Consider the following 22,807-nt stretch of genomic DNA (forward strand, 5'->3'; position numbering starts at 1 on the left):
CACAATGCGGAGTTGTCCAATCTTTCATCCACTCAGCTGGTCCTTTAGGTGGCCGTCTCTGCCCCCGGCTCCCACTACATGGAGCCTAGTCCCCAGAGTTCAGTCTGTCCTTCTGTCTCCATGGGGCCTTGCTTAACTTGATTTGCAAGCAGGGTTGCTACAGATGAGAGACAGTCTTCATAGTGACTGGATCATGCATATAGGATTTCCTCCATTTCATTGTTCAAGACATTAGGACCGCTTACGTAGCCTGTTGGGCTTCTTAGAACTAGCCTGCAGTTCTTAAAAAGTTTCAAGAGAAGCCAGAAATCCAAATTGCTCTGTGAAATATCCACATTTTAAAAGTAGCAAACCAATTCAAATTTTAAACTCTGCTGGCCAACAACATGGGCCACACAAAACACACCAGTTTGTAACCTCTGATGTATACTGTATAATGCTTTTGTTCTCATCTTCTCATATGATCTTCAGACTAGGGAGCAGATACTATTATTCGCTTCATTTTACAGATGGAGAAACTGAGGCACAGAGCAGTTTAGTAGCTTGTCCAAAGTTTGAGCATCAAAGCTGGAACTTGAGGTTTTTACAGTGTGCTTTTTTATCCTCATTACAAATGCATCCTTTTAGAAAGAACCTTTTCTTATCCTAAAGATAATACATATTACAAAATACAATAAAGTACAGAAAGGTCAAAACAAAGAAAAAACGACCACTAGTCCTAACATGCCCACATAAGCACTATTTCTTAGTGTATTTCCTTACAGAAAAAATAATTTCCCTCTTCATTCAATCAGAGGTACCGGTTGTATAGGTTAGGATCTGTGCTCGGTGCTGGGGATATTACAGTGAACAGCCATAGTTCCTGCCCTCAGAAGGCTTACAATCTAGTTCTTGTTCTTTGTTCCATTCATTGCCAACCTAGATGTGAATATCCAATGGGGCTTCTTCAAGAAGCAAAAGAGTAAATAAGTGGATAGTGCATGTCAGGTGGGCCCAAGGCCCCCAGCTGCCCAGTCCCACTTGGGCTTCCTCCCTAGAAACGAAATGAGGAGAGGATTGGACTCCTAGTGAAGGAGTTAAGATGCAGAAAGGGATAGGACTTGAGAGTACTATCAAACTCTCAATTCAAGTGGCCGAGGACCTCGGTCTCGGCCCTCTCGTCCTCAAGGAAAGGGGTCGGGAGTGGGCAAGTGGTACGTGGCATCCAGAAAGATGACGAGGGTCCACAGGAAGAGGCGGTCCACCACCATGGCCACAAACTGCCAGTCCTCCTTCAACTGGGGGTAGGAAGATTAAACTGTTCCTGGGCTCCAGACAACCAGGGAAGGCGGCCTCAAGGCCCTGTACCGCACCCAGGTCCTCATACCACAGCTTGGAGACAAGGGCGGGCCCGCAGAATAGCAGAGAGCGAAACTGCGGGCGACGGATGTGAGTAAAGAACAAGTGGGAAGCCAGGGGGCGGGACCAAGTGAGGCAAACTTCCAATCGGAAAAAAAATCGAGTTCTGGGGGCGGAGCCTAAGTTTGCCGGTGGAGCCAAGGCCACTCAGGCCTTGCCTTAGCCCACCCTCTTTGGAGTCACAGCTTCGTGGTCCTCCTGTTCCCGCAGCTGTTGAGCGGTGTAGCTGATTGAAGAAACGACCTCCCGTAGGTCGGGAGGCAGGCACACAGCCCGGCTTGGACCATCGATAAATGGCCGCAGGTCCGGGGCAGACAGTTCAGGCTGGAACGTGGAAGAGGCGAGTCTGTTTGGCCATGACCGGGGCACAAAGACGGCCTGCGTGGGTGCTCTAGGCCCCGCCCCAACTCCCTCCTCCAATGCCCATCCAGGTTTCAAAACGTGAGAGAGCCCTTCAGGTTCTCTTCAACAGCGGCGACCTCTCTAGCCTTCCGCAATTCCTCCTATTCCCTTACTCTTTAGTTCCCACCTCCCCGCAAAGTGGGTAACAGAAGGGGTACTACAACTCCCATGATGCTCAACCACGACATCCTCTGAGAGCTTAGGACGCCTGCCTCCGCACAGTCTTCTGGGAACTGTAGTTCTCCCTCTCCCTTCTACGTGGGCCATGGGGAGTAGATACTACCTGTTGGGTTTGGGGAAGAGAAAATCATGTGGTGGCTTGAGGATGAAATATTCATCTGTTCCCCGACCCCAGCCACTTCTTGGAGAATCCCTGAGAGGTATAGGAGGTGGCTCCGGTATCTGGTCTCTCTCAGGTTTGGGTCTCTTCAGACCCAGATACGGAGGGAGTTTGTGGATAAAGATCTGCAGAGTAGAAGAAGAGCCGTCTTGGAGGGGACTCTTATGCTTTCAGACCAGAAGGGAAGCCGCCAACCACCCCCACGGCACGTGCCCATTCCTGCGCATGCGTGCATGCATCCCACAGATGAAATGCAACTACACAGCCCAAGAGTCCTTAAGGGGGTTAGGAGGCATCCTGACTGGAAAGAAAAGTTCTGAGGGCTTCCACCCTGATAGTACCTAACCTTGAGAATGCTTCCTTGGGACCCACGAAGGAGAGAAGTATTGATGAAGAGAGTCTGGGATCTACACAATGTTAATGATGGGAGGATAAAATTAATTGGGCAACATTTCAACACCCAAAGACCTTGGCACTTTGACACCCTACCAGGAGTTGTAGTTCTCCCTCAGGTCTGTGAAAGGGAAGGTTGAAAGTTGGTGGGAGTGAGGGGCGACACCTGGACAAAAAGCCAAATACTAGGATTGAGAGTTAACACAGGTTGGAGAGGAGATCTTCTTACCTGACGGACCCAAAGGGGCATTTGGTGGGTGTGGGGTGAGCGATGGTGCAGGTTGAGGACTACGATGTTAAGGACGACTGAGAAGGTGACGAGGACCGTGGTAAACATGAGGTATTTCATAATGACGGGGACAGACAGGGAGGTCTCAGGCACTTTGTCTGCCAGCAGCAGCAGGAACACAGTAAGGGTCAGCAGGGCAAAGATCGAGAGCCCCATCTGCTCTACTTGGGGGACAGAGCGGAAGGCGGAAGGATTAGGCTTTGCCAGAAAGCAATCTCCCTGGCATAATCAGTGACCGTGTTTCCAGCCCACTCAAGGACAGGCTTTTGGAAGGGCCAACTGCATGCAAATAACTCCTACATTTATACCTCCAACCTGGACTGATTCCCCTAAATTCCACACTTGTATCCACCTGCCTACTTAACCTCTCCATTTGGGTGTCCAATAGACATCTCGACCTTAACATGTCCAAAACTTAATTCCCTCACCACCGACTCCCCACACAGTCTTCCTCAGGTCATAAATGACAACTCGATCTTTCCTGTGGCTCAGGCCAAATCCCTTGGAGTCATTCTCAGCTCTCCTCTCTCTCATCCCATATCCAATCCATACCAAACCCTATTGGCTCTACCTTCAACATATATCCTGAAACTGATGACTTATCCCATCTACCACTACCATCCTGGTACAAGCCACCATTACCTCAGATCTGAGTTATTACAAAGGCCTCCTCTTTGCTTCATCCTTTGCCCCCCTGCTGACTGTTCTCAACAGAGCAGCCACATTGATCCCGTTAAAATGTAAATCAGATCAACCAAGAGCCCCAAACACAGCCCAGAATGGGGGAGGCAAGTTTGCATACATCTGGTCGTGACCCAAGAGACCAGATGAGGAAAACTGAAGCCTGGGCTCTTTCTCACAGTCTGGGGAAATCAGGCATTGGGTGTCCATCCCTACATCTTACCTCCTCCCCAGAGGGTGGCTTCTGAGCCACCCTAAAAAGAACTAAGTTCTCTGCGCTCTGGGGGAGCTTTAAGATGCTGGGCGTGGGTGACAGGGAAAGGAAAATTGCTCTAAACTCTAAAGCACTGCTCTCCAGTAGCATTTTTCATGATGATGGAAATGTTCTAAATCTGTGCCGTCCAATGCAGTAGCCACTAGCTCCATGTGGCTACTGAGCACTTAGAAGATCATGGCACTGAGGAAGAGAATTTCTTTTTTTTTCTGGCCAAGCCATGAAGCTTGCGGGGTCTGAATTCCCCGACCAGGGATTGAACCACCGCCACATCAGTGAAAGCGCCAAGTCCCAACAACTGGACTGCCAGGGAACAGAATTGGATGTCAGGGAAATTCTGTTCCCTGAGGAAGAGAATTTTTAACTTTTTAACTTAATTTTTAATAGAATTAATTTTCCTTAACTTTAAGTAATTTACATTCTAATAGGCCTTTGGCTAGTGGCTACTGTAATTGACAGTGCAGCTCTAGGGCCTTGGGGATAACGGATTTAGCTAGACAGCGATGGAGGGAAAGCAGGGATAGTTTAGGTCCTCATCAGGCCCTGTGGGATGGGGCTGGGTTGGATGTCCTCCAAAGTCCACAGAAGGCTTCTCTTGTCTCTTTATTCCTCATGCTTATCTGTCCCCTCTTTTTCTAAGTTTCTCATCACACACTGATATCCCCACTCCTTGATGGTCTCCGGTGAGTTGTTGGATGTTGGAAGCCATCCTGGAGCCATTGCACCATGACAAAGTCATGAAGCAACGGAAGGCGAAACTGCAAGGCAGCGCCGTGCCAGGAAGGTGGACTACAGCTCTGTTGTTATGTTTTATGATAATAAGTTTAAATATAGGGGCAATTTTGGGGGGATGTTGCTCCACGTGAAAGAAAAATTCCTCTAGGACTCCCCCTCCTGGAACTACCACAGAATGGGAAGTACCCACTAAAGACCCAGGGAAATGGGTAAAGAATTAAGAGCCTGGAACTAAAGGGATATTTTTATGAAAAACACCCTCTAGTATGGAGTTATGGCCATGGGCTGGAGTTCCTGATGACATAGGAAATTTATGGTTCTATTATAAAGGAAGATTAATTATAGAAAAGCAAATGCCTAGAGCAGAATTAGTTGCTCGGATAGGGAGAAAGCACTGTCTCAGTTGAAGGAAACAACGAGAAAGGGCATGCAGGGTACATTGTACATATTTTCGTGGAACCATTGTAAAAGGTTGCCCATGCAAGAAGAGAAATAGGAACAAGTAGCTTCAACTTTTACAACTAAAATAATCATATAACTGCTTGGCTTGGTTACTAAGAAATAACCTGTGATTAATGGGAACTTGGGAAATATTTTAATAGGACATCTAGAAACTAGGGGATATTTTTTTAAAAAAAAATCTTTATAGAACATTTTGAGGTTTGATTGTGCTAAGATTGTTTGGTCACATACCTGGTAATGTAATCAACTACAATATATAAACCTGTGACTGTAAACAATAAAGAAGAGAGAGAAACATGCAATGCTGATACTTTAAGAAGTGTAATAGATTTATTTCCTTCGCCGACGCTATCTATCCCTCGGGTTTCCCTTGACTCGCTGGAGCTGGACTCCGGCAGTTGGATGTGGCCCTATGAAGGCACCTGGGAGACAGAGCTTCGCACTTGTCCCTGTCTGCTGTCTCTGGCGGGCGTCAAAGACCACACGCCCTAGAGAGAGCTTCGCACTTGTCCCTGTCTGCTGTCTCTGGCGGGCATCAAAGACCACATACCCTAGCCGGGTGCCTGCTGGTTTTGGGAGGCGTAGACATCTGGTGATAGTTCTGGCAGGCTGGGGGGATGGTATCGGGTGGTACACCCAGGCTTGTCTGCCTGTTCGCTGCGAGGAGGTTAGCAGGTCATTGTAGGGCCCCCTGAGCCTTAGCAGAGCAGGAGTTGTGACTGGGTGGGACAGAAGTCCATGGTATGTGCTGCCCTGCATCCTCCTTTCGAGGAACTGTCTCAGATATAAATGACTTTTGGGTCTGACGTGGGCCCAAAACTTGGACAGAGTCAGTTCCTAGAGGGTTCTTGTGGAGGCCAGGGTTTGGGATAAGGCCTGAGTTGTTATGGAGGCCTCGTCTCTTGGATAAGCCAGAGTCTTGAGTAAGGGCTGGACCCTTATGGGGGCCAGGATCTCGATTAATTCCTGAGTCCTCATGGAAGTTAGGGTCATGGGTATGTTCTGAGCTCCTGTAAATTCCAGCATCTTGGGTAAGGCCAGGATTCTTATGGAGGTCAGAATCTTGAGTAAGGCCTTGGCTCCTGCAGACTCCAGAAGCTTGGGACAGGCCTGGATTCTTGTAGTCTCCGGAGTCTCGGGTAAGGCTTGAGCCCTTATGGAGACGAGCGGTTTGCACAAGACCTGGGCTCTTATGGAGATCAGACTCCTGGCAAAGGACTGAGCTCTTGTTGACTGCAGAGTCTTGGGCATGGCATGGACTCTTCTGTGGCCAAGAATCTTGGGTAATGACTGGATTCTTCTGAAGGTCAGAGTCTTGGGAAAGGCTTGGATTTTTGCAGAGGTAAGGGTCTTCGGTAAGGCCTCGAAGTTCGTGGAGGCCTGGATCTTGAGCAAGGCCTGGGTTCTTGAGGAGGCCTGTGTCTCCGGTAAGGCCTGGGGTCCTTTGGAGGACAGAGCATTGGTTGAGACCTAGACTCTCATGAAGTTCTGGGGGTTGGGGCTGGTTTGGGGTTTGGGAAGTAGTGGATAACTGGGGAGGGATGGGGCCCTGGGGAGAGAGGACAGACTGAGGAGACTTGGAGGTTGGGGGAAAGGTGGGGGTTTGTATTAAGGCGGAGGGCTTCTGGTGGTTGCTGTGTTGATGAAGGACAAAGGATCTGGGAAAACAAGAGGCAGAGAAAGAGTGCATGGTGGAGGCATGGTGCATGGTGAGCTCTGGGCACTGGTCGGAGAATGGAAGCAAGGTTGAGAAGGTGCAGCATCCTTGGAGTACACCAGGAATTTGGGGCAGACTGGAGTCTGGGGATCCGTGTTTCTCTTCTCAGACTGGCAAGGATGGGAGCTACAGTGAGTGAAGGTCTTGGACTGTACAAATTTGTCTTTGGCATGATTTGGGATCTTCCATTCCATAGTCCCCAACTCCACGTAACCCGGTATGGACCCTGTGGAGGGCTTGGCACTGTCCCCACTACATTGCTTCAGTGTTTGCTCAGCTGTACCAGAGCTCACCAGACCATGCCCCTCTTGGGGCCTGGTTAGGGTACCCAAGTCATTTCTGGAGTACCCAGAGTTCTGAGGGGGACACACATGGAATAAGTTCTGCTTTATGCTGCGGGCATAGTAGACCACATGGCCAGAGGAGAGGCCTTGGTCGAAGGTAGACAAGGTAGAGAGAATAGAATCTAGGATGGGGGTATGGGTGGTGGAAGGGACTGGAGGGGTCGTCAGGGTCATGACCAGTGCTGGGACAGAGGTTGTGGCAGAGATCGGGACAGGGGCTGGTGTAGGGGCTAGGGCAGGAGTAGTAGCAGGGGCAGAAGTTGGGGGAGGGGCCAGAGTGTTGGCATGGGTATAGGTCAGATGAGCATGGGTCAGGGTGCAGAGAGAAGTGTGGCCCAGGAATAGGGCTGAGGCATATGAGGGGGCCTGGGCTTGGGCCTGGGCTGGGGTATGGGCTGAGGTATGCTCCGGGCCATGGACCTGGGCAGGGCTGTGCTCAGGGGTGAGGGCTGGTGAGGGGGTCTGGGCCTGGGGGGTAGTGTGCTCAGGGAGGTGGAGTGTGGAGCAAGTCTGGGCCTGAGGTGGGGCGTGCACAGAGGGGTGCTTGTAGGAGAAGGTCTGGGCCTTGGCAGGAGAATGTGCAGGGAGCTGAACTGGGGGGCAGGTCTGGGCCCGGGCTTAGTCATAGTCTGGGGTCTTAGTCTTGCTCTCTTGGGGCAGGCAGAGTGGAACCACGTCCACCTTGCTTATCCTGCGGAGCTTGGAAGATCTCTCTCACCTGGAGTTAAAAGTGGCTTGGGACTTTAAGGCTGTGAACGGAGGGTCCTCCCCAGCTCCCACTAACCCCTCCTTCCACAGTCCCCGTGGAGCCTCCGTGGAAGCCCGAGCCCGTCCACACTGCGGCGGCATCCAGCAGCACTTAGAAGCCGTCTCATCATCTGTTTCTGGTATCCAGGATTCAAGGTGGTTTGGGTGCCTGTGCAGGAAGCTCGGGCGATGGCGGAAGCAGGGAGAAACTCTTGAACACAGGTTCTTGGGATCCACGGAGCAGTGCGTGCGATGGCTGCCTCCACAGCTGGCTTGCTTGTCTGCAGGGAAAGGCGAGATGGGACAGGGCCTGGGTTCCTGAGGGGCTGAGAATCAAGGCAGGGATAGAAGAAAGGGGACAGGCCCACATCCCCTGAGCCCACACTGGCGCCCACTTACCTTTGGGGAAAATACGGTTGAAACCTGCCCGCAAGAATCTCTTCAGATGCATCCAGAGCTGAGGGAAGCAAGGGAGCGTGGAGTTCGGGATCAGGGTGAGCCCTGAAATCCAACCCTTGTCCGGCCACACTGCAGCAGCCATCCCATCTCAGCCCCTTCAAGACCCCAGGGCTCCCCCAACCACACTGCCCAGATCCTGCCCTCACCAGAGTCACCACGTTGATCCACACATTGAGCAACATGATGCTGACCAGGATCAGAAGAATTGAGTCTCTTAGGTCTTGGCATTTCCCGGGTGTGGTGCCAGAGCACGCCTCGGCTAGGTAATGGGTTTGCTCAGCCATGGCCGGGGGTCCCAGGACTGCCTGGGTCCGCTGGCCTCCATATATGTATACTGGGAGACAGACTGGGTCATAATGGGGCAGGTGGTGGCGTCACAGTGAGGGAGGGGGACGAAAAGGAGGGCCAGGCGTGGCATTCCATGGTTCCCCGGGTGAGGTAAGCTGAGCCTGGACAGCCAAACAGGGCCCGGAGGCCAGCACACCTCCCCTCGAGCTGTCAAACATTCGCTCACCGCCCACTGACTCACTTGTTCAAATGTCACATTCCATCTCTTGGCCCCTCCTGAGACTAGAAAGACCTTGGCCTCAGAGCCCTGCGGCCTGGCTGGAGTCCAGAGCCTCAGCCTTCTTCATGCCCTTCACTGGCTGTGGAGCTGGACCTGCCCAGATGTGGAACCTCCCAGTTTGGAAGCAGCTTCTTGTTTGAGGCTCTTTGGGGACAGGGACAGCTGAGACACAGAGGAGGTGCCCAGAGACCAGTGGTGTGGAGACTGCAGCTGCACATCTACTTAGTGCATGGTATCGGACCAGGAGGGGCCTGCTGGCAGGACTGTGGCCACTAAACCAAGGGGACCCTCAGGCCCAGAAGGGGACACTGGCTTCTTATTGCAGGAAGCCAAAGGCAGGGACCCAAGCTGGCAGAAGGAGTGGCGCTTCCAAGCCACAGACCGCCAATGTTTTCTGGACCATGGCGCTCTTTATTCCTCTCTCCATGCCCTGCCGCTCCCCACCCGCCCCCATTAGCTGCTGGCCAGTTCATTTTCCCAGTCTGGCTTCCGTGCAGAGAGGGCCTCGAGGCCGAGGTGGAAGGTAGCAGCGAGTTGGCCCGCGCTTGGCTTCCTGCACTTGCCGCTTCAACTCCAGGCTGTCATACACCTGGTAGTTGGCATTTCCCCCTGGCTTCCGGCTGAGTGGCATGAAGGTGGGCGGGGGTGGAGGGTGTTCGGTAGCCTGGACGTCGGGCAGAGTCTGGGAGGGGCGGAGGAGCAGCGCTGAGCTGGGATCCGAGGCCCGCTGGTAGAGGCCTCGGCCAGCACCGTGAGGGAGGCGGAGGCGGCCAGAGGGTGCCGCACAGGCAGCATCACTGCCCATTCGGCAGCCCAGCGCCGCACCTCGTGGGGATCCCAGGAGTAGTTCAAGTGTCCCGTGGAGTGGCGCGGGCTGTGGCTGGGCTGGCTGTGAGCACAGCTGTGGAGGCTCCGTCCGTGGGCCGGTGGGGAGTTGCGCTGCCAGGCTTCGGGCCGGTAGCCCTGAGGCACCAGAGCTGATGGAGGCTCAGAGCCCTCCGGACCACGCCGCCGCTGATCCCAGGAGTCATACGGGAGATGGCCCCGTGAGGGGTAAGTTCTGTGCCCCCCAGGGACCCACGAGCTGTTAGGGGGCAGCCGTCGGGTAAGTGGTGGAGACGAGGTCCACTGGTCAGCATCCACATTGCCCCAGATGCGGGATGGCGAGCAAGGGGCCCCGAAGGACTGCAGCCCTAGCTCAGACTTGGCCTCCACACGCTTGGGCATGCGGTGCAGCTCGGGCGACAGGTAGAGACAGGCTGGTGGCTGGATGGCCAGGATCCCACCCTGTCGACCCCAGAGGCCCACGTTGTAGGGCAGACCCATCTGCCGGTAGAGCCCTCCCCAGCGCCCCCACGGGTACTTGGGTTGTGGGAAGGAAAGTTGGGCCTCCTCCTCCAGGTAGGAGTCCGGGTCCTCCCAGTTCAAGGAGGGCATCGGAGGCAGCTGTGACGTCCCGTGGAGGCGATGCGGCCTACGGAAGCCTGAGCAGCTGGAGGGGAATTTTCTAAATTCTTGGGCCTCCCCTGGTGGCTTCAGGGGTGGCGGCTGCAGCTGCAGCTACGGTTGCGGAGATGGTGGTAGGAGGACGAGGAGTAGCAAGTGGACCGGGCCATTCTCACTTCCACAGGGTCCAGGGTGCAGTGCATGTGGATGTCTTGGGCCTTGGCTGGAGGATGTTTGGAGGAACTTTCACAAGCCTGTGAGATTTCATCTGTGGGAGGCGAGAGTCCGTGAGGGCAGGGCAACTGTCAGAAGATTTCAGGGTTGGGAACCTGGGAGCCTGGGTTTCTAGGGCCCTGGGAATGGCGAGGCGGGGTGCCCCTTAGCTGTCTTCGGTAGTTACTTTGCTGAATAATACAATACATGGTCTTGTCTAAGGCATTCTGGAGCCCATGCCATAGCTGGGGTGGGGTGGGGTGGGGTGGGGTGGGTGAAAATGAAGGCCAGGCTCTCTACCCTCACCACCACTCCCAGCCAAGACCGTTCCTGCAGACGGAGGTGCAGGCTGCAGCTGGTTCCCACCCTCAGCCATCTTCACCCCTACTGGTGATCCCCAACCATCGCTGACCATAGTTGCCATGCTGATCCCAATGCTGACAAGAATGACAATGCCCAGCAACAGGAGTAGGAAGTCCTCCGCATTCTGGGTACTTTGTTGGTATTGATGGCAGCACCCCAGGTTGTCATACCAGAGCTGGTGTTCCATGGTGGGCGGGTCCTAGGGCCGCCTGAGCCGTGGGACGCCCCACCCCCCCAACCCCACCGGCCCTGACCCACACTGCACTCATGCCAGGACCTGGGGACACCCACCAACAGGTGAGGGACCATGGTCATAATGAGGCACATTGCAGGGAGTCACAATGCGGAGTTGTCCAATCTTTCATCCACTCAGCTGGTCCTTTAGGTGGCCGTCTCTGCCCTCGGCTCCCACTACATGGAGCCTAGTCCCCAGAGTTCAGTCTGTCCTTCTGTCTCCATGGGGCCTTGCTTAACTTGATTTGCAAGCAGGGTTGCTACAGATGAGAGACAGTCTTCATAGTGACTGGATCATGCATATAGGATTTCCTCCATTTCATTGTTCAAGACATTAGGACCGCTTACGTAGCCTGTTGGGCTTCTTAGAACTAGCCTGCAGTTCTTAAAAAGTTTCAAGAGAAGCCAGAAATCCAAATTGCTCTGTGAAATATCCACATTTTAAAAGTAGCAAACCAATTCAAATTTTAAACTCTGCTGGCCAACAACATGGGCCACACAAAACACACCAGTTTGTAACCTCTGATGTATACTGTATAATGCTTTTGTTCTCATCTTCTCATATGATCTTCAGACTAGGGAGCAGATACTATTATTTGCTTCATTTTACAGATGGAGAAACTGAGGCACAGAGCAGTTTAGTAGCTTGTCCAAAGTTTGAGCATCAAAGCTGGAACTTGAGGTTTTTACAGTGTGCTTTTTTATCCTCATTACAAATGCATCCTTTTAGAAAGAACCTTTTCTTATCCTAAAGATAATACATATTACAAAATACAATAAAGTACAGAAAGGTCAAAACAAAGAAAAAACGACCACTAGTCCTAACATGCCCACATAAGCACTATTTCTTAGTGTATTTCCTTACAGAAAAAATAATTTCCCTCTTCATTCAATCAGAGGTACCGGTTGTATAGGTTAGGATCTGTGCTCGGTGCTGGGGATATTACAGTGAACAGCCATAGTTCCTGCCCTCAGAAGGCTTACAATCTAGTTCTTGTTCTTTGTTCCATTCATTGCCAACCTAGATGTGAATATCCAATGGGGCTTCTTCAAGAAGCAAAAGAGTAAATAAGTGGATAGTGCATGTCAGGTGGGCCCAAGGCCCCCAGCTGCCCAGTCCCACTTGGGCTTCCTCCCTAGAAACGAAATGAGGAGAGGATTGGACTCCTAGTGAAGGAGTTAAGATGCAGAAAGGGATAGGACTTGAGAGTACTATCAAACTCTCAATTCAAGTGGCCGAGGACCTCGGTCTCGGCCCTCTCGTCCTCAAGGAAAGGGGTCGGGAGTGGGCAAGTGGTACGTGGCATCCAGAAAGATGACGAGGGTCCACAGGAAGAGGCGGTCCACCACCATGGCCACAAACTGCCAGTCCTCCTTCAACTGGGGGTAGGAAGATTAAACTGTTCCTGGGCTCCAGACAACCAGGGAAGGCGGCCTCAAGGCCCTGTACCGCACCCAGGTCCTCATACCACAGCTTGGAGACAAGGGCGGGCCCGCAGAATAGCAGAGAGCGAAACTGCGGGCGACGGATGTGAGTAAAGAACAAGTGGGAAGCCAGGGGGCGGGACCAAGTGAGGCAAACTTCCAATCGGAAAAAAAATCGAGTTCTGGGGGCGGAGCCTAAGTTTGCCGGTGGAGCCAAGGCCACTCAGGCCTTGCCTTAGCCCACCCTCTTTGGAGTCACAGCTTCGTGGTCCTCCTGTTCCCGCAGCTGTTGAGCGGTGTAGCTGATTGAAGAAACGACCTCCCGTAGGTCGGGAGGCAGGCACACAGCCCGGCTTGGACCATCGATAAATGGCCGCAGGTCCGGGGCAGACAGTTCAGGCTGGAACGTGGAAGAGGCGAGTCTGTTTGGCCATGACCGGGGCACAAAGACGGCCTGCGTGGGTGCTCTAGGCCCCGCCCCAACTCCCTCCTCCAATGCCCATCCAGGTTTCAAAACGTGAGAGAGCCCTTCAGGTTCTCTTCAACAGCGGCGACCTCTCTAGCCTTCCGCAATTCCTCCTATTCCCTTACTCTTTAGTTCCCACCTCCCCGCAAAGTGGGTAACAGAAGGGGTACTACAACTCCCATGATGCTCAACCACGACATCCTCTGAGAGCTTAGGACGCCTGCCTCCGCACAGTCTTCTGGGAACTGTAGTTCTCCCTCTCCCTTCTACGTGGGCCATGGGGAGTAGATACTACCTGTTGGGTTTGGGGAAGAGAAAATCATGTGGTGGCTTGAGGATGAAATATTCATCTGTTCCCCGACCCCAGCCACTTCTTGGAGAATCCCTGAGAGGTATAGGAGGTGGCTCCGGTATCTGGTCTCTCTCAGGTTTGGGTCTCTTCAGACCCAGATACGGAGGGAGTTTGTGGATAAAGATCTGCAGAGTAGAAGAAGAGCCGTCTTGGAGGGGACTCTTATGCTTTCAGACCAGAAGGGAAGCCGCCAACCACCCCCACGGCACGTGCCCATTCCTGCGCATGCGTGCATGCATCCCACAGATGAAATGCAACTACACAGCCCAAGAGTCCTTAAGGGGGTTAGGAGGCATCCTGACTGGAAAGAAAAGTTCTGAGGGCTTCCACCCTGATAGTACCTAACCTTGAGAATGCTTCCTTGGGACCCACGAAGGAGAGAAGTATTGATGAAGAGAGTCTGGGATCTACACAATGTTAATGATGGGAGGATAAAATTAATTGGGCAACATTTCAACACCCAAAGACCTTGGCACTTTGACACCCTACCAGGAGTTGTAGTTCTCCCTCAGGTCTGTGAAAGGGAAGGTTGAAAGTTGGTGGGAGTGAGGGGCGACACCTGGACAAAAAGCCAAATACTAGGATTGAGAGTTAACACAGGTTGGAGAGGAGATCTTCTTACCTGACGGACCCAAAGGGGCATTTGGTGGGTGTGGGGTGAGCGATGGTGCAGGTTGAGGACTACGATGTTAAGGACGACTGAGAAGGTGACGAGGACCGTGGTAAACATGAGGTATTTGATAATGACGGGGACAGACAGGGAGGTCTCAGGCACTTTGTCTGCCAGCAGCAGCAGGAACACAGTAAGGGTCAGCAGGGCAAAGATCGAGAGCCCCATCTGCTCTACTTGGGGGACAGAGCGGAAGGCGGAAGGATTAGGCTTTGCCAGAAAGCAATCTCCCTGGCATAATCAGTGACCGTGTTTCCAGCCCACTCAAGGACAGGCTTTTGGAAGGGCCAACTGCATGCAAATAACTCCTACATTTATACCTCCAACCTGGACTGATTCCCCTAAATTCCACACTTGTATCCACCTGCCTACTTAACCTCTCCATTTGGGTGTCCAATAGACATCTTGACCTTAACATGTCCAAAACTTAATTCCCTCACCACCGACTCCCCACACAGTCTTCCTCAGGTCATAAATGACAACTCGATCTTTCCTGTGGCTCAGGCCAAATCCCTTGGAGTCATTCTCAGCTCTCCTCTCTCTCATCCCATATCCAATCCATACCAAACCCTATTGGCTCTACCTTCAACATATATCCTGAAACTGATGACTTATCCCATCTACCACTACCATCCTGGTACAAGCCACCATTACCTCAGATCTGAGTTATTACAAAGGCCTCCTCTTTGCTTCATCCTTTGCCCCCCTGCTGACTGTTCTCAACAGAGCAGCCACATTGATCCCGTTAAAATGTAAATCAGATCAACCAAGAGCCCCAAACACAGCCCAGAATGGGGGAGGCAAGTTTGCATACATCTGGTCGTGACCCAAGAGACCAGATGAGGAAAACTGAAGCCTGGGCTCTTTCTCACAATCTGGGGAAATCAGGCATTGGGTGTCCATCCCTACATCTTACCTCCTCCCCAGAGGGTGGCTTCTGAGCCACCCTAAAAAGAACTAAGTTCTCTGCGCTCTGGGGGAGCTTTAAGATGCTGGGCGTGGGTGACAGGGAAAGGAAAATTGCTCTAAACTCTAAAGCACTGCTCTCCAGTAGCATTTTTCATGATGATGGAAATGTTCTAAATCTGTGCCGTCCAATGCAGTAGCCACTAGCTCCATGTGGCTACTGAGCACTTAGAAGATCATGGCACTGAGGAAGAGAATTTCTTTTTTTTTCTGGCCAAGCCATGAAGCTTGCGGGGTCTGAATTCCCCGACCAGGGATTGAACCACCGCCACATCAGTGAAAGCGCCAAGTCCCAACAACTGGACTGCCAGGGAACAGAATTGGATGTCAGGGAAATTCTGTTCCCTGAGGAAGAGAATTTTTAACTTTTTAACTTAATTTTTAATAGAATTAATTTTCCTTAACTTTAAGTAATTTACATTCTAATAGGCCTTTGGCTAGTGGCTACTGTAATTGACAGTGCAGCTCTAGGGCCTTGGGGATAACGGATTTAGCTAGACAGCGATGGAGGGAAAGCAGGGATAGTTTAGGTCCTCATCAGGCCCTGTGGGATGGGGCTGGGTTGGATGTCCTCCAAAGTCCACAGAAGGCTTCTCTTGTCTCTTTATTCCTCATGCTTATCTGTCCCCTCTTTTTCTAAGTTTCTCATCACACACTGATATCCCCACTCCTTGATGGTCTCCGGTGAGTTGTTGGATGTTGGAAGCCATCCTGGAGCCATTGCACCATGACAAAGTCATGAAGCAACGGAAGGCGAAACTGCAAGGCAGCGCCGTGCCAGGAAGGTGGACTACAGCTCTGTTGTTATGTTTTATGATAATAAGTTTAAATATAGGGGCAATTTTGGGGGGATGTTGCTCCACGTGAAAGAAAAATTCCTCTAGGACTCCCCCTCCTGGAACTACCACAGAATGGGAAGTACCCACTAAAGACCCAGGGAAATGGGTAAAGAATTAAGAGCCTGGAACTAAAGGGATATTTTTATGAAAAACACCCTCTAGTATGGAGTTATGGCCATGGGCTGGAGTTCCTGATGACATAGGAAATTTATGGTTCTATTATAAAGGAAGATTAATTATAGAAAAGCAAATGCCTAGAGCAGAATTAGTTGCTCGGATAGGGAGAAAGCACTGTCTCAGTTGAAGGAAACAACGAGAAAGGGCATGCAGGGTACATTGTACATATTTTCGTGGAACCATTGTAAAAGGTTGCCCATGCAAGAAGAGAAATAGGAACAAGTAGCTTCAACTTTTACAACTAAAATAATCATATAACTGCTTGGCTTGGTTACTAAGAAATAACCTGTGATTAATGGGAACTTGGGAAATATTTTAATAGGACATCTAGAAACTAGGGGATATTTTTTTAAAAAAAAATCTTTATAGAACATTTTGAGGTTTGATTGTGCTAAGATTGTTTGGTCACATACCTGGTAATGTAATCAACTACAATATATAAACCTGTGACTGTAAACAATAAAGAAGAGAGAGAAACATGCAATGCTGATACTTTAAGAAGTGTAATAGATTTATTTCCTTCGCCGACGCTATCTATCCCTCGGGTTTCCCTTGACTCGCTGGAGCTGGACTCCGGCAGTTGGATGTGGCCCTATGAAGGCGCCTGGGAGACAGAGCTTCGCACTTGTCCCTGTCTGCTGTCTCTGGCGGGCGTCAAAGACCACACGCCCTAGAGAGAGCTTCGCACTTGTCCCTGTCTGCTGTCTCTGGCGGGCATCAAAGACCACATGCCCTAGCCGGGTGCCTGCTGGTTTTGGGAGGCGTAGACATCTGGTGATAGTTCTGGCAGGCTGGGGGGATGGTATCGGGTGGTACACCCAGGCTTGTCTGCCTGTTCGCTGTGAGGAGGTTAGCAGGTCATTGTAGGCCCCCTGAGCCTTGGCAGAGCAGGAGTTGTGACTGGGTGGGACAGAAGTCCATGGTATGTGCTGCCCTGCATCCTCCTTTCGAGGAACTGTCTCAGATATAAATGACTTTTGGGTCTGACGTGGGCCCAAAACTTGGACAGAGTCAGTTCCTAGAGGGTTCTTGTGGAGGCCAGGGTTTGGGATAAGGCCTGAGTTGTTATGGAGGCCTCGTCTCTTGGATAAGCCAGAGTCTGGAGTAAGGGCTGGACCCTTATGGGGGCCAGGATCTCGATTAATTCCTGAGTCCTCATGGAAGTTAGGGTCATGGGTATGTTCTGAGCTCCTGTAAATTCCAGCATCTTGGGTAAGGCCAGGATTCTTATGGAGGTCAGAATCTTGAGTAAGGCCTTGGCTCCTGCAGACTCCAGAAGCTTGGGACAGGCCTGGATTCTTGTAGTCTCCGGAGTCTCGGGTAAGGCTTGAGCCCTTATGGAGACGAGCGGTTTGCACAAGACCTGGGCTCTTATGGAGATCAGACTCCTGGCAAAGGACTGAGCTCTTGTTGACTGCAGAGTCTTGGGCATGGCATGGACTCTTCTGTGGCCAAGAATCTTGGGTAATGACTGGATTCTTCTGAAGGTCAGAGTCTTGGGAAAGGCTTGGATTTTTGCAGAGGTAAGGGTCTTCGGTAAGGCCTCGAAGTTCGTGGAGGCCTGGATCTTGAGCAAGGCCTGGGTTCTTGAGGAGGCCTGTGTCTCCGGTAAGGCCTGGGGTCCTTTGGAGGACAGAGCATTGGTTGAGACCTAGACTCTCATGAAGTTCTGGGGGTTGGGGCTGGTTTGGGGTTTGGGAAGTAGTGGATAACTGGGGAGGGATGGGGCCCTGGGGAGAGAGGACAGACTGAGGAGACTTGGAGGTTGGGGGAAAGGTGGGGGTTTGTATTAAGGCGGAGGGCTTCTGGTGGTTGCTGTGTTGATGAAGGACAAAGGATCTGGGAAAACAAGAGGCAGAGAAAGAGTGCATGGTGGAGGCATGGTGCATGGTGAGCTCTGGGCACTGGTCGGAGAACGGAAGCAAGGTTGAGAAGGTGCAGCATCCTTGGAGTACACCAGGAATTTGGGGCAGACTGGAGTCTGGGGATCCGTGTTTCTCTTCTCAGACTGGCAAGGATGGGAGCTACAGTGAGTGAAGGTCTTGGACTGTACAAATTTGTCTTTGGCATGATTTGGGATCTTCCATTCCATAGTCCCCAACTCCACGTAACCCGGTATGGACCCTGTGGAGGGCTTGGCACTGTCCCCACTACATTGCTTCAGTGTTTGCTCAGCTGTACCAGAGCTCACCAGACCATGCCCCTCTTGGGGCCTGGTTAGGGTACCCAAGTCATTTCTGGAGTACCCAGAGTTCTGAGGGGGACACACATGGAATAAGTTCTGCTTTATGCTGCGGGCATAGTAGACCACATGGCCAGAGGAGAGGCCTTGGTCGAAGGTAGACAAGGTAGAGAGAATAGAATCTAGGATGGGGGTATGGGTGGTGGAAGGGACTGGAGGGGTCGTCAGGGTCATGACCAGTGCTGGGACAGAGGTTGTGGCAGAGATCGGGACAGGGGCTGGTGTAGGGGCTAGGGCAGGAGTAGTAGCAGGGGCAGAAGTTGGGGGAGGGGCCAGAGTGTTGGCATGGGTATAGGTCAGATGAGCATGGGTCAGGGTGCAGAGAGAAGTGTGGCCCAGGAATAGGGCTGAGGCATATGAGGGGGCCTGGGCTTGGGCCTGGGCTGGGGTATGGGCTGAGGTATGCTCCGGGCCATGGACCTGGGCAGGGCTGTGCTCAGGGGTGAGGGCTGGTGAGGGGGTCTGGGCCTGGGGGGTAGTGTGCTCAGGGAGGTGGAGTGTGGAGCAAGTCTGGGCCTGAGGTGGGGCGTGCACAGAGGGGTGCTTGTAGGAGAAGGTCTGGGCCTTGGCAGGAGAATGTGCAGGGAGCTGAACTGGGGGGCAGGTCTGGGCCCGGGCTGAGTCATAGTCTGGGGTCTTAGTCTTGCTCTCTTGGGGCAGGCAGAGTGGAACCACGTCCACCTTGCTTATCCTGCGGAGCTTGGAAGATGTCTCTCACCTGGAGTTAAAAGTGGCTTGGGACTTTAAGGCTGTGAACGGAGGGGCCTCCCCAGCTCCCACTAACCCCTCCTTCCACAGTCCCCGTGGAGCCTCCGTGGAAGCCCGAGCCCGTCCACACTGTGGCGGCATCCAGCAGCACTTAGAAGCCGTCTCATCATCTGTTTCTGGTATCCAGGATTCAAGGTGGTTTGGGTGCCTGTGCAGGAAGCTCGGGCGATGGCGGAAGCAGGGAGAAACTCTTGAACACAGGTTCTTGGGATCCACGGAGCTGCGCGTGCGATGGCTGCCTCCACAGCTGGCTTGCTTGTCTGCCGGGAAAGGCGAGATGGGACAGGGCCTGGGTTCCTGAGGGGCTGAGAATCAAGGCAGGGATAGAAGAAAGGGGACAGGCCCACATCCCCTGAGCCCACACTGGCGCCCACTTACCTTTGGGGAAAATACGGTTGAAACCTGCCCGCAAGAATCTCTTCAGATGCATCCAGAGCTGAGGGAAGCAAGGGAGCGTGGAGTTCGGGATCAGGGTGAGCCCTGAAATCCAACCCTTGTCCGGCCACACTGCAGCAGCCATCCCATCTCAGCCCCTTCAAGACCCCAGGGCTCCCCCAACCACACTGCCCAGATCCTGCCCTCACCAGAGTCACCACGTTGATCCACACGTTGAGCAACATGATGCTGACCAGGATCAGAAGAATTGAGTCTCTTAGGTCTTGGCATTTCCCGGGTGTGGTGCCAGAGCACGCCTCGGCTAGGTAATGGGTTTGCTCAGCCATGGCCGGGGGTCCCAGGACTGCCTGGGTCCGCTGGCCTCCATATATGTATACTGGGAGACAGACTGGGTCATAATGGGGCAGGTGGTGGCGTCACAGTGAGGGAGGGGGACGAAAAGGAGGGCCAGGCGTGGCATTCCATGGTTCCCCGGGTGAGGTAAGCTGAGCCTGGACAGCCAAACAGGGCCCGGAGGCCAGCACACCTCCCCTCGAGCTGTCAAACATTCGCTCACCGCCCACTGACTCACTTGTTCAAATGTCACATTCCATCTCTTGGCCCCTCCTGAGACTAGAAAGACCTTGGCCTCAGAGCCCTGCGGAAGGCCTGGCTGGAGTCCAGAGCCTCAGCCTTCTTCATGCCCTTCACTGGCTGTGGAGCTGGACCTGCCCAGATGTGGAACCTCCCAGTTTGGAAGCAGCTTCTTGTTTGAGGCTCTTTGGGGACAGGGACAGCTGAGACACAGAGGAGGTGCCCAGAGACCAGTGGTGTGGAGACTGCAGCTGCACATCTACTTAGTGCATGGTATCGGACCAGGAGGGGCCTGCTGGCAGGACTGTGGCCACTAAACCAAGGGGACCCTCAGGCCCAGAAGGGGACACTGGCTTCTTATTGCAGGAAGCCAAAGGCAGGGACCCAAGCTGGCAGAAGGAGTGGCGCTTCCAAGCCACAGACCGCCAATGTTTTCTGGACCATGGCGCTCTTTATTCCTCTCTCCATGCCCTGCCGCTCCCCACCCGCCCCCATTAGCTGCTGGCCAGTTCATTTTCCCAGTCTGGCTTCCGTGCAGAGAGGGCCTCGAGGCCGAGGTGGAAGGTAGCAGCGAGTTGGCCCGCGCTTGGCTTCCTGCACTTGCCGCTTCAACTCCAGGCTGTCATACACCTGGTAGTTGGCATTTCCCCCTGGCTTCCGGCTGAGTGGCATGAAGGTGGGCGGGGGTGGAGGGTGTTCGGTAGCCTGGACGTCGGGCAGAGTCTGGGAGGGGCGGAGGAGCAGCGCTGAGCTGGGATCCGAGGCCCGCTGGTAGAGGCCTCGGCCAGCACCGTGAGGGAGGCGGAGGCGGCCAGAGGGTGCCGCACAGGCAGCATCACTGCCCATTCGGCAGCCCAGCGCCGCACCTCGTGGGGATCCCGGGAGTAGTTCAAGTGTCCCGTGGAGTGGCGCGGGCTGTGGCTGGGCTGGCTGTGAGCACAGCTGTGGAGGCTCCGTCCGTGGGCCGGTGGGGAGTTGCGCTGCCAGGCTTCGGGCCGGTAGCCCTGAGGCACCAGAGCTGATGGAGGCTCAGAGCCCTCCGGACCACGCCGCCGCTGATCCCAGGAGTCATACGGGAGATGGCCCCGTGAGGGGTAAGTTCTGTGCCCCCCAGGGACCCACGAGCTGTTAGGGGGCAGCCGTCGGGTAAGTGGTGGAGACGAGGTCCACTGGTCAGCATCCACATTGCCCCAGATGCGGGATGGCGAGCAAGGGGCCCCGAAGGACTGCAGCCCTAGCTCAGACTTGGCCTCCACACGCTTGGGCATGCGGTGCAGCTCGGGCGACAGGTAGAGACAGGCTGGTGGCTGGATGGCCAGGATCCCACCCTGTCGACCCCAGAGGCCCACGTTGGAGGGCAGACCCATCTGCCGGTAGAGCCCTCCCCAGCGCCCCCACGGGTACTTGGGTTGTGGGAAGGAAAGTTGGGCCTCCTCCTCCAGGTAGGAGTCCGGGTCCTCCCAGTTCAAGGAGGGCATCGGAGGCAGCTGTGACGTCCCGTGGAGGCGATGCGGCCTACGGAAGCCTGAGCAGCTGGAGGGGAATTTTCTAAATTCTTGGGCCTCCCCTGGTGGCTTCAGGGGTGGCGGCTGCAGCTGCAGCTACGGTTGCGGAGATGGTGGTAGGAGGACGAGGAGTAGCAAGTGGACCGGGCCATTCTCACTTCCACAGGGTCCAGGGTGCAGTGCATGTGGATGTCTTGGGCCTTGGCTGGAGGATGTTTGGAGGAACTTTCACAAGCCTGTGAGATTTCATCTGTGGGAGGCGAGAGTCCGTGAGGGCAGGGCAACTGTCAGAAGATTTCAGGGTTGGGAACCTGGGAGCCTGGGTTTCTAGGGCCCTGGGAATGGCGAGGCGGGGTGCCCCTTAGCTGTCTTCGGTAGTTACTTTGCTGAATAATACAATACATGGTCTTGTCTAAGGCATTCTGGAGCCCATGCCATAGCTGGGGTGGGGTGGGGTGGGGTGGGGTGGGTGAAAATGAAGGCCAGGCTCTCTACCCTCACCACCACTCCCAGCCAAGACCGTTCCTGCAGACGGAGGTGCAGGCTGCAGCTGGTTCCCACCCTCAGCCATCTTCACCCCTACTGGTGATCCCCAACCATCGCTGACCATAGTTGCCATGCTGATCCCAATGCTGACAAGAATGACAATGCCCAGCAACAGGAGTAGGAAGTCCTCCGCATTCTGGGTACTTTGTTGGTATTGATGGCAGCACCCCAGGTTGTCATACCAGAGCTGGTGTTCCATGGTGGGCGGGTCCTAGGGCCGCCTGAGCCGTGGGACGCCCCACCCCCCCAACCCCACCGGCCCTGACCCACACTGCACTCATGCCAGGACCTGGGGACACCCACCAACAGGTGAGGGACCATGGTCATAATGAGGCACATTGCAGGGAGTCACAATGCGGAGTTGTCCAATCTTTCATCCACTCAGCTGGTCCTTTAGGTGGCCGTCTCTGCCCTCGGCTCCCACTACATGGAGCCTAGTCCCCAGAGTTCAGTCTGTCCTTCTGTCTCCATGGGGCCTTGCTTAACTTGATTTGCAAGCAGGGTTGCTACAGATGAGAGACAGTCTTCATAGTGACTGGATCATGCATATAGGATTTCCTCCATTTCATTGTTCAAGACATTAGGACCGCTTACGTAGCCTGTTGGGCTTCTTAGAACTAGCCTGCAGTTCTTAAAAAGTTTCAAGAGAAGCCAGAAATCCAAATTGCTCTGTGAAATATCCACATTTTAAAAGTAGCAAACCAATTCAAATTTTAAACTCTGCTGGCCAACAACATGGGCCACACAAAACACACCAGTTTGTAACCTCTGATGTATACTGTATAATGCTTTTGTTCTCATCTTCTCATATGATCTT

General features: G+C 53.3%; 4 protein-coding genes and 2 pseudogenes across 4 annotated transcripts; all 6 read right to left on the minus strand.

Moving 5' to 3' along the window:
* Positions 1-1,163: 1,163 nt before the first annotated feature.
* LOC132479194 (acetylcholine receptor subunit beta-like) lies at positions 1,164-3,356 on the minus strand. The gene is made up of 5 exons (XM_060082765.1): positions 3,251-3,356; positions 2,763-2,986; positions 2,084-2,265; positions 1,582-1,744; positions 1,164-1,277 (listed from the first exon to the last, which is right to left on the minus strand). The coding sequence occupies exons 1-5, from the start codon at positions 3,354-3,356 to the stop codon at positions 1,164-1,166; spliced, it is 789 nt and encodes a 262-aa protein (XP_059938748.1).
* A 2,294-nt stretch (positions 3,357-5,650) lies between these two features.
* On the minus strand, positions 5,651-8,815 carry LOC132479195 (uncharacterized protein SPEM3-like). Its single transcript, XM_060082766.1, is given in 5 exon segments — positions 5,651-6,639; positions 6,642-7,599; positions 7,666-7,963; positions 8,178-8,239; positions 8,388-8,815. Coding segments are annotated over 5 exon segments (2,445 nt in total). The 5' UTR covers positions 8,526-8,815.
* A 58-nt stretch (positions 8,816-8,873) lies between these two features.
* On the minus strand, positions 8,874-11,127 carry LOC132478716 (uncharacterized protein SPEM2-like; annotated as a pseudogene).
* Positions 11,128-12,331: 1,204 nt separating this feature from the next.
* Positions 12,332-14,524, minus strand: LOC132479196 (acetylcholine receptor subunit beta-like). The gene is made up of 5 exons (XM_060082767.1): positions 14,419-14,524; positions 13,931-14,154; positions 13,252-13,433; positions 12,750-12,912; positions 12,332-12,445 (listed from the first exon to the last, which is right to left on the minus strand). Exons 1-5 carry the CDS (start codon positions 14,522-14,524, stop codon positions 12,332-12,334), a joined length of 789 nt encoding a protein of 262 aa, XP_059938750.1.
* Positions 14,525-16,490: 1,966 nt separating this feature from the next.
* LOC132479197 (uncharacterized protein SPEM3-like) lies at positions 16,491-19,692 on the minus strand. Its single transcript, XM_060082768.1, is given in 4 exon segments — positions 16,491-17,806; positions 17,809-19,130; positions 19,345-19,406; positions 19,555-19,692. Coding segments are annotated over 4 exon segments (2,838 nt in total).
* Positions 19,693-20,252: 560 nt separating this feature from the next.
* LOC132478331 (uncharacterized protein SPEM2-like) lies at positions 20,253-22,298 on the minus strand (annotated as a pseudogene).
* Between the last annotated feature and the right edge of the window lie 509 nt (positions 22,299-22,807).

Source organism: Mesoplodon densirostris, chromosome 18 (genome assembly GCF_025265405.1).
Source record: "Mesoplodon densirostris isolate mMesDen1 chromosome 18, mMesDen1 primary haplotype, whole genome shotgun sequence".
Classification (NCBI taxonomy): Eukaryota; Metazoa; Chordata; class Mammalia; order Artiodactyla; family Ziphiidae; genus Mesoplodon; species Mesoplodon densirostris.

Bases quoted from the DNA above. Each gene is read 5' to 3' on its own strand.
- LOC132479194 (XM_060082765.1), bottom strand. From the start codon at position 3,356: ATGAGAGAGAGGAGAGCTGAGAATGACTCCAAGGGATTTGGCCTGAGC. The intron at 2,266-2,762 runs GTAAGAAGATCT...TCTACTCTGCAG, and splicing joins TGCCCCTTTGGGTCCGTCAG to ATCTTTATCCACAAACTCCC. The intron at 1,745-2,083 runs GTAGTATCTACT...ATGGCCAAACAG, and splicing joins CTCTTCCCCAAACCCAACAG to ACTCGCCTCTTCCACGTTCC.
- LOC132479196 (XM_060082767.1), bottom strand. From the start codon at position 14,524: ATGAGAGAGAGGAGAGCTGAGAATGACTCCAAGGGATTTGGCCTGAGC. The intron at 14,155-14,418 runs GTGAGGGAATTA...CTGTCCCCCAAG, and splicing joins GACTGTGTGGGGAGTCGGTG to TAGAGCAGATGGGGCTCTCG. The intron at 12,913-13,251 runs GTAGTATCTACT...ATGGCCAAACAG, and splicing joins CTCTTCCCCAAACCCAACAG to ACTCGCCTCTTCCACGTTCC.